General features: G+C 36.6%; 1 protein-coding gene across 2 annotated transcripts; it reads left to right on the top strand.

The window, feature by feature from the left end:
- The first annotated feature begins 127 nt into the window (after nt 1-127).
- On the top strand, nt 128-9,831 carry LOC141280041 (uncharacterized). Of its 2 annotated transcripts, XM_073811728.1 has the most exons (7): nt 128-673; nt 2,597-2,666; nt 2,802-3,086; nt 3,211-3,513; nt 7,010-7,098; nt 8,899-9,135; nt 9,723-9,831. In XM_073811728.1, the coding sequence occupies exons 2-6, from the start codon at nt 2,606-2,608 to the stop codon at nt 9,052-9,054; spliced, it is 894 nt and encodes a 297-aa protein (XP_073667829.1). In that variant the 5' UTR covers nt 128-673; nt 2,597-2,605; the 3' UTR covers nt 9,055-9,135; nt 9,723-9,831. The 2 variants fall into 2 exon arrangements, with proteins under 2 accessions (XP_073667829.1, XP_073667830.1); XM_073811729.1 differs by lacking the exons at nt 8,899-9,135; nt 9,723-9,831 and having other exon boundaries at nt 129-673; nt 7,010-7,843.
- Nucleotides 9,832-10,036: the final 205 nt, after the last annotated feature.

Genomic DNA, 10,036 nt, shown 5'->3' on the forward strand with positions numbered 1-10,036 from the left:
TGTTTAATGTACTTAAATATGAAATATAAACCAAAAAATTGAAATTATGAAATGTGCCATACTTAAAGAGCATAATACAAAGTATTTTAGGATGAAAACAGTATTTTTAAATGTGTGGCAGCGTCCTGTATCATAACTAAATCTCTGCCGCTTATAACAACTTAAACCGTGTGAAAATCCGGTAAAAATTAGGGGAGTTATGATTATTCCTCATTAGAAATGAATGCAAGGGAGCGCACTGGAGACCCATCCAAGATGGCGGCCGCCCGATACGTCAGCTCCAATAGGCAGCTCAGTCTACGAGGTGTCTACGTATATAATGTCTATGCATAGATAGAACAGAAGCCATCAAACTATCTATCTGAATAGAACGCGCAGTGAAGACCCCTAAAGGGCGATTTATAGTCGTGCGTAGGTACTACCGCGTAGCCGCGACAGCGTAGGTTCCGCGTCGGTTTTCATTTATACTTGTGCGTCGTCGTGAGCAGGGAATCGGTCTACGCATCGCCGGATGATCCCCTCGATGATCTCGAACACACCTACTCTTTGAGGAAGCTCATTTGACCAATGAGAAACCTCTTGCCAACGCCCATTATACGACTCTGCCAGCTACCGCTGTCTCGCTGCTCTCTGAGTTTATAAGCGGTTTGATTTGTAAACAACGAAAAATAAGGTAGGTAACGTTTATCTTTTCATAAGGAAATTACCGGTAAACATTATTATTAGAAAATTCTCGAAAGTGAATGAATTACATTAGTTTTCAATGACGGTACAACACACGCATGCAAGCCCGTTAGAAGTTGCAGAGGAATGTTTCGTATTAAGTTAACTTAAATAAGTTACCTTTCTACCATTATAGTCCGTTCACATAACATAAACAAATTTGTAACAAATAAGTCGGTATACTTTTAGACCGTGGTAACGTACTTGGCCGGGATTTGGATATTTTGCAACTGGTTAACGTTAGCGGGTTGCGGCTATCGGACAGGTTGTTGTACACCTGTCAAGGCCTAACGTTACAGTAGATCGTTACAAACCTGTCATGAATTAAACCCATACACACATAGACAGAGAGAGTAGTTGATTCTTACGTGGATGTATTCTTAATATGCTCTGTTTTTATTTTGATTTAATTTTGTATTTAAATATAAATGTATACATTTGATGCTTTGTCTATGTAAAGCCCAATTTTTACCTTGCCAGGAAAACTATTTAAATCTAGAGAGTAGGAATGTGCATCTCCATAACCGAGTCCGATGCGATACACATCTCGATGCATAGCCTACGATACATTAAAGATACATATGAGCAGCTACCGATGCCATACGATGCGATTCAGCCGATTGCGATGCAGTGCGGTCCGATGCAATAACAAAATATGCCATGCAATTAATATGGTACACTCATAAAACGGTTATGATAAACAACACATTTTTTGTCTAGTTAAGCACATCACATTTAATGTGTTGTCCCTAACTTGTGTTGTCATTTTATCTATTTTAACACACATGACACACATACTGTATTAAAATAACACATAATGTTTTAAAGTGAATAACACAAAACAATGTGTAAAAATTAACGCATGTTATCTTAGTGTACAGATGTGTTTCCACACATTGGATTTGTACATGGGCGTCTGAACCATTATAAGACCACTTATTGGACCCACTCACCTTTTCCTCTAACTTGTCAGAGTGGCGTCTGTCAAATGCATTCCACTAGATAGAAATTCCCTAATAAATTAAACTCTGTTCCGCATTTTAGCTACAGCCTTGACTTTCCTGCTGCTTATAATTTATTTACGAAATACAGTGTAATGTCATCTGAGTTTTTACCCCAATATTAGGCTGATATCAGCCCTCACCTGTCAAATTTAAATGTAACCCTCATGTAATACTTACAGTACCTTCAAAGCAACCTAGTGCATATACTGACCATATTATAGTATCTGAGGAAGCTTTTTATAGAAATTAAACAACTGAACTGATTAAAAAGTGTTTATTTATTTATTTATCAATCCTACCACCTCCACCATTGTGTGTTAACTAACATCATTACCAGTGTGTTAGCGATCGTGTAAAGATATGACAAGCAGGCAACATACATACAAAAATTATTTGCCTGACCATACGTCATTATGACAAACTCTTTAAGTATAGCAATTGATGCATGCACTGAGGATCTGCCTATCCATTTTGCCGTGAATGTCGCCAGTTGATCAGTTTTTAAAAAAATAATGGAAATTGCTGAAATTCAGCATATATGAACCTACAAGAGTGACTGTCTGTCTCCTGCAAAAAACCAATCACGTTTCAGAAAAGAAAAAATCCTTGGACAAATGTTACTACAGTGACCTTGACAGAAATGTAGTGGAGTAAAAAGTCGAATATTTGCCTTGCCAAATGTAGTGAGGTTAAAGTAACAAGTTTCCACAAAAAATACTAAAGTACAGTACTCAAGTAAATTTACTTAGTTACTGTCCACCTCTGCGCACACAAAATCAACATTAAGAAATGCATTGTAGTTGTCATTTTATTTGTAAGTGGACTGGATGACTGAAATAACATTTATTATTTGTTGATTTGTTTTTCAGTGCATTGCCATGAAGACTGTTTTAAAGTGGATTGTTTGGCCATTGATATTGGTTATACCTTTTCTTGAGGGTATGCTGACTTTATGTTGCTATGCTGACTTTATGTTTCTGTTTGCGTTAAATTAAGTGGTTAAATTGTCTGTTTCATTTTGCTTACAGTATTCTAATATCCACAGCCTCTTTTCTTTGTTGTTTTATTTTTCAGGAACATTCTCTCATCATTATCCAGTCACAGTGTTGGTAAACCAGCGATTAACACTCAATGCCAGCAGCTGTGAGAATGGCGAATGGATAAAGGTCATACCCACACAGGCAACTATTGCCAAATGCAAAAAACACACATGTGAAATTGAAAAGGCTTATCAGAAAAAATACGAATTGGAAGACACAAGTAACAATTTGGTAATCAAATCAACAAAGTACAACGATAAAGGGACCTATGATTTCAACTGCAATGGAGAAAAATATGTCTATATATTGGATGTCTTAGGTAAGTCATTACATACTGAACTACTTTGCCACAGCTTGAACAGATGTATGCACAGCATAAGAAAATCTATATTAGACAATGAGATGATAATGACTGATTTTGATTTTAAATGTGTTTCCTCTAGTCCCTCATAACATGACCGCCCAACCGCTGAGCAATTTCACCCTTATGTGTTATGTGACAAATGCAAAGGATGTGAAGTGGATGCATAAAGAAACAGTTGTTTTTTATCACGCGAAAAATGGAACCACAAGCATTGATGAAGGATTTAAAGACAGAGGATCACTGAACAAGGGCTGCTTTGAAGATGGTAATTGCTCTCTGACTGTCTTTTATGTTCGTGAGGTGGATGCTGGACTTTACCGTTGCTTCTCTGATGATGAATCTGAAAAAGGAGACCCACATGCCTACATGTTGTTTGTGAAAGGTAAGGCGAGGACAGTCCATTGAAATCTTACTGGCATATGGTCATATAAAAAAAATTATAGAAATCATTTTGTCGCTCCCTTACAGAGATTTTTACTAGAAAGTACACTCTTTGGATGCCAAGCTTTTACGTATCAGGACATAATAAAAAATCATTTGGTCTTAAGATTAAGTAAATACAACCTAAGATGAACAATAACAGATGACATGTCATACTGTGTAATGCTTTTGCCAAACCAAAGTCACTTTTAGAGAGAGTTGGCGTGTGCCGCACACACACCGTTAGAGAGAAAAGAAATGCTCGCAAGCTGAACTCATACCAAACAGTGCCATTACCACGAATGCATAAAAAAGTACAAAATGCGATGCCAAATAGACTGCTAGACGGCTGCTAATATACCTGGGCGACAGAGTATGCGAGTAAAGCTGAAATAATTTCTTCTTCCTACTCAATGTTTTTAATCCCTCCCCTACAGCTACACACCGGGTTTATAATTTCCCGCTACTTGCTGCCAACCCACTTCCTCCTGACTTACTCCTTGCTTTGTGTTCGCTCCATGAAATATCACAAACCTCTATGCATTCAGTGTAAAATAAATATTAATACTAGAAGAAGAGCATCAAAGTGGTTTATTGGAATAGTTACTAATATTAACCCAATTCAATATTTTCCAATTGAGAAATTTAATGTTTTTGTCCCCCCAACTGTTAGATGAGATTTACGGCCATCGTTTCATTACGGGTTGTTAACATGAGTTGCGCTCATGATGGAGCGTTAGTGGAGCGCTCTCGGATGAGAGAAAACCGCAACGCTCCAACTTTCAAAAAATACATTTCTAGCTCCAGGCAAAATCATGCCGCTCCACTCACATACTCAGCTAGATGCTCACCCAAGTTAAGATCTTTGCACACTGTAGTTAGTAATTTTCGTATGCGTTTTTTTCGTATTCGTTATCCTACAGATTCGTCACAGGCACAAACCTTGCACTCTGTATCCAATGCGTATTAATTTATTTGTTGCGAAAAAAATTCTCAAAACAATACAAAATGAAGTCTTTGTAACGTTAGCACTATTCACCGCAAATAGATGAATATCAACAAGCTATCATTTAGCTAATTGATCAAGATGGCTTTCTCAGTTCCTCCCTGCTGGGGGCAGCAGCCGCTGTCTGTCCAGTGCTCCGGGTGTGTGTGCGCGTTTATTACACTTGGATGAGTTAAATGCACAGGGCACATTTCGAGTGTGGGCTACCTTACCTGGCAACCACAGAACCTTTTATCTGTCTTTATATTCCTCACTTTGTTTGTCATACTTTTGTGCTGCGAGACGATGTGGATCAACTTGTACGGTGGCTCTGATGTCAAAACGCCATGCAGAAAATTTAACCTGATCCATTTTTTAAGACAATCAAAAGTTTCAGAGGCAGTGTGTAAACGTGATTTGACACAGACGTCGTAATTATTTTTTGACATGTGAAGATTTTGGATGAATATTTGGAGCCCGTGTGAAAAGACTAAACCTGTCACGCTTGTAGACACACTTTTGAAAAGCACGCCTTTCTTTCACTCTGACAGCAAAACCTGACACACTTCTTTATAAGTTGCAGCATAAGCTGGTGAGCTGGTTTTAGCTGGTCTCCCAGCTTGTTTTTAGCTGGTATTGCTGGTGTAGCAAGCTGGTCTAGCTGTGTTTTGGTCACTTTTTAGGCTGGTCTAGCTGGACTAAGCTGGTCAGGCTGGAAGATCAGCTGACCCACCAGCTTGACCAGCTTTGCCACACTGGGAGGACCACCTTAAACCAGCTAAAACCAGCTACCAGCTTATGGTGGTCTTTTTTATGCTGGATTTTTCAGTAGGGCATGTTGTGAATTAGGCAGAACGTTTTTGTGAAAAGATACAAGGTTTAAAAAAATCTTAGTTAATAGTGAATGAGATTCATTGTTTCAGAAGTCTTGTGGTTTGTTGAGATGCAACTTTGTAAACCTCGCTGCTGTGCTGCTATTTTCATTTTATAACATAAGAGAAGAGGGTTTCATCAGACAATCCCTTACCAATCAAGCATTTCGTTTTTTTCAATCAATTTTTTCAATCAAACTGTCATTCATTAACATTTAACATGTGAACTGAGGACTGCAGAGGGTGTTTTCAGACCTGTGGATTGATTGCTTTGTTCCGAAACCAGGGGTTAAATATCTACAATGTTGCACTTTCATCTTGGTTCGGTTTGCATTGGCATCAAACTTTCTTAATAGATGTCACATGTGAGTAAACCTTTAAAGGAGTAGTCCAGTTTAAAGATGGGGTCCATTGACTTTTTATAGTAGGAAAAAAATACTATGGTAAGTCAATTGGCCCCATCTATAAAGTGGACTACTTCTTTAATTGGTCGGAGTGCATCCGTTTATTTTCTGTGATTTCGCTCAAAGTTGTCATCTGTCAGAATGGATAGACAGCAATGATGTGGGATTATTATGGCTTTTGTAACTGTGGTTATATTACTTCATTAAATTAAGCAGGAATCAAACCTTAGGCGGGCAACATTGTTATCGTGTACCCATTGTGGAGAAGAGCAATTAGAAAATGTTTTAAAAGAAAAACGCACCAGGTTCTGAAACAAGGTCTGAAAACACACTGAGATATAGCTCTTGTTTTGTTTTGTTTTGTTTTTTGTGTGCAATTTTTTTTAAGCATTGCACAGTCTTGACATTGGTATGAATTTGCTGGGATGTCCTTTCCTTAGAAGCCAACTGTCTTGAATGATTCCCATGTAATCTTCCGCGTTGTAGAATGCTGCACTTCAGATTGTTTGGAAATGGTCTCATAACCCTTCCCAGATTGATGAGCAGCAACAATTGCATTGCTGAATCACAAAGTCGCTCATCATTTGCATAAAGTTGAAGGTTTTGCATAACTGTACATGCTCCATCCAGTCGCCAACGGTCACTATCGCTCATGTCACCGAAAACTCACCAGCTCTTTATTACAATGAATGGGATCCGATGTTTTTTACATTTGTTTTTTAATTTTTTATTTAACTTTTATCTTTGTTAAATAAATAATGACATAACGTGATATGTCATGCATTGTTGTGTGTCTAAGTTTGTAGTGATCTAATTTAAAGAAAAGCTAAACACCAAGTGTTTTTTTTAATTATGTTCTGATACATTAAACCATAGTATCCAATTAGGGTGTACTTTCTGTTTCACATGCCTATAAGTTGTTCCAAACAGTGGTTATAGAAGCACCAATAGTGACATTTTATACTCTCTTCTATTTAAAATTAATGAGGATTGGGGCTGTTGAAATCTCAAATGACAATTTCTTTTTCATAAAAAATTATATAGACTGTGTGGTTATAGTGACTAGTTTAATGACACTTTTATGACTATTTTGTGGATTTTAAAAGGTGTCTCTAGACACCTAACTTTGCGTAAATGCAGATATTCCTTAGACTTTAAAAAGTGTATAATGTTGAATCTGTTCTTTCATTTACACAGAGGAACACTCCAGCCCAGAAGGAAACTGTACAGAGTTTAATGTCTGGTGGTGGATCACAAATTTGGGTCTTGCTGTGGCACTCTTTATAGTGAGTTTTCTGTACATCACGTCCAAAGCTGCAAATCAATCAACATCAAATGATTATATGCTGACTAATATCACTGAACCCGTTCAAGAAAGTGACAACAATCTTAAATCTTCCTCAACTGTGACTACTTTTTAATGTTAAGTTATTGAATGTTTTGTAAATAAAAAAGCTATATATTTAGATATTTAGTTAACTTTATACTGTTCTAAGATCCAATTTTAAAGATGAATTTATTAGGCATTACCCTGGTCATTACCACATTCTTGTCATCCACTATCCACTACTTTTCAGTCTCTGTCTCTAAATTGCACTTAGCATTATAGTAGAAACAAACATTTTATTTTTTAATGTATCATTAATTTAATTTTATGTTAACTTATTAACTTTAACTTACAATTTATATATATATATATATATATATATATTCAAATATTTATTTTATTTTTCATATAAATATATTTTTCATATATTTTCTATTTTTCTTTTTCTTTTGTATTATATTCATTTTTATGCTATGTATTCTGCATTACTTTCTTAATGTTGTTTAATCTTATGTTGACACTGTATTGTCTCTTAATGCTGATATGAGTCACAGGAATGTTGTGAAACCGTATATTTCCACTGTTTGTGTTTTGTATAATAAGAGCTGCTAATCTGCTTCTAGTTAGATGAAATCAGCAAAGCCAGACATGCCATTGAAATTGCCACTTAGATTATTCAATAAAACTTCTTTCTCATGCATTTACATCACTTTGTTTTCTTTCTGCTGTCTTCCTTCATCTGTTTCTAACTCATGGTTGATTTGAACTTACAACAGTTGATAATTAAGTACAGATTTAGTCATTTCCTTATGGGAAGAGAGATCTAGTGAAACTGGACTCAAATTGGATCTATAAGATCTGCAAGCCATATCCACATTGGATCTATCAGCATCTTAATTATGTTGTTTCTCTGTTTTGGTTATTACATTGACATGAATTAATTTAGCAGACAAGTATACTGCTACAAAGCCAAAGCGCAGTAACTACACGCTTGGTCGAAATTGAGTTAAGGGTTGAAATTTGCTTTGTGAGATCTGTTTGTGTCTTGTGACAAAGTCTCCTGGTTCAATTTTGTCCCATTTCACAGAAACGTGTCTGCCAAAATTGCAGTTACATGTTTGGATGGCTGCTGTAAAAAACTGTAAGGGCATTTTTCTCAGTTTCAGTGTTTGCGTAGTTACTGCACTTAGCCTTTGTAGGGAAGTATAGTCTACCAAGGTATGTTAACAAGTAAAACAGGGCTGGGTACAACAATCCCTAAATCAGTTCTTAATGTGCATGAAGGATGTTTATGAATATTTTCCTTACTTCACCTCTTGTCCTGAAAATGTGGCCATCATTTAAGACAAAAGCTTTATGGGCTTGTTTTGAACAACCTTTATGAAGACTGCAGTCTTTTTAATCTGATTTGGATTTTGGTTGCCACAAATCTGCCCTCCCGTTCACCTGACACCTGTTTCTTCTAAGAAGACTTTAAATACACTTTTCCTGTTTACATTGTTGCATGTTTTTAAAAAAACAATCCGAAGAAACCTGTAGTAATTTTAATACAGACCCCTTAAACTTAATTAAACCGTTAATAATACAATTGCAAGCTTATTGCATATGGCCTCTATTAATATGCATTTTTATCATTAATGTGTTTATTTTATTCTTGTTTTTTTTGTGTGTGTGCAAAAAGATTTTTGAATGTGTTACATTTTTTTAAAATGTGTTAAAATGTTTTAAATGTTTAAATTTCATTTTGTCAAATATGCAGATACCCTGGTCAAATATGAATGTGAATGGGGACATGGATTCTGGAAATGACAATGAGCATCAGGCGATGGGAGATGATGTGATTGACATTAGTTTTTGTGGCTTCACACCACTGTTGTGGATTGAAAGGTGTCCGTGCAGGTGTGATCGGGCTTGACTCTCTGATCGCTGGAGCTGATGCAAGAGAAGCCTTTGCTGCTGGAGGAGACAACCGCTACTACAGCATCTCTGCACTCAGGTCTTATACACTTTCAGTCTAGCTGTATGTATCTGTATCTCTGAGTCCGTTTACATGCAAAGAATAAGAGGATAACTAACTTTCAAAAAATCTTGCGTTTTCATGCAAATTAATAAACCGGCTAAACAGAAAACTGGGTTTACATGGGATTTGGAGATTGGTCAGGTTTGTCGCAGGCAATGATGTCACCGACTATAATACATAGAGGGGCAGTTTCCCGGAAAGGGATTAGCTTAAGCCAGGACTAGGCCTTAGTTGAATTAGGAAATAACTAGTTTGACCAAACATGCCTTACTAAAAACATTACTTGTGTGCATTTTAAGGCAAAACAAAGGGCACTGATGTATTTTAAGATATGTCAGTGCAAGTTGTTGTCAGTGCAAGAACAAAACTATATATATATATATATATATATACTATAATCAGCATTAGACTGTGCATGTAAACGCACTCTCTGTTTGCCTCTCTGTCTGCTGGCCTGTACTTTTTTGTAATAGGATCATTTTAGTCCATCTTCAGACATGACTTCATGTAGCGGTACTGTGTTAGTGACATAACGTGTGTTTTATCATGATTGTCTTCATTAGGAATGTGAAGATGTGGTGGTGCATTCACAAGCCATGAGACCGTATGAGGCAGGGCTGAGTAAATGGTAAGTAAAACTCAGGGTGACCCCATGACACAGGTTTTTCTCACAATTACATATCCAAACATTTAAACTTTGTCGCTATTTACTCATCCTTATGTCTTTTTTTGTTCTTCAGAACCCCAACATAGGTTATTTTAAAGTGTAATTTTTTTTAGGTTTTCTGGTTACAAAGGCAGTAAATGGTGACAGGCTGTTAAGCTTCAAAAGGACCTAAGACTTCGTTCACACTGCAAACATTAATGCTCAATTCAA

Source organism: Paramisgurnus dabryanus, chromosome 13 (assembly GCF_030506205.2).
Source record: "Paramisgurnus dabryanus chromosome 13, PD_genome_1.1, whole genome shotgun sequence".
In the NCBI taxonomy this organism is placed as follows: Eukaryota; Metazoa; Chordata; class Actinopteri; order Cypriniformes; family Cobitidae; genus Paramisgurnus; species Paramisgurnus dabryanus.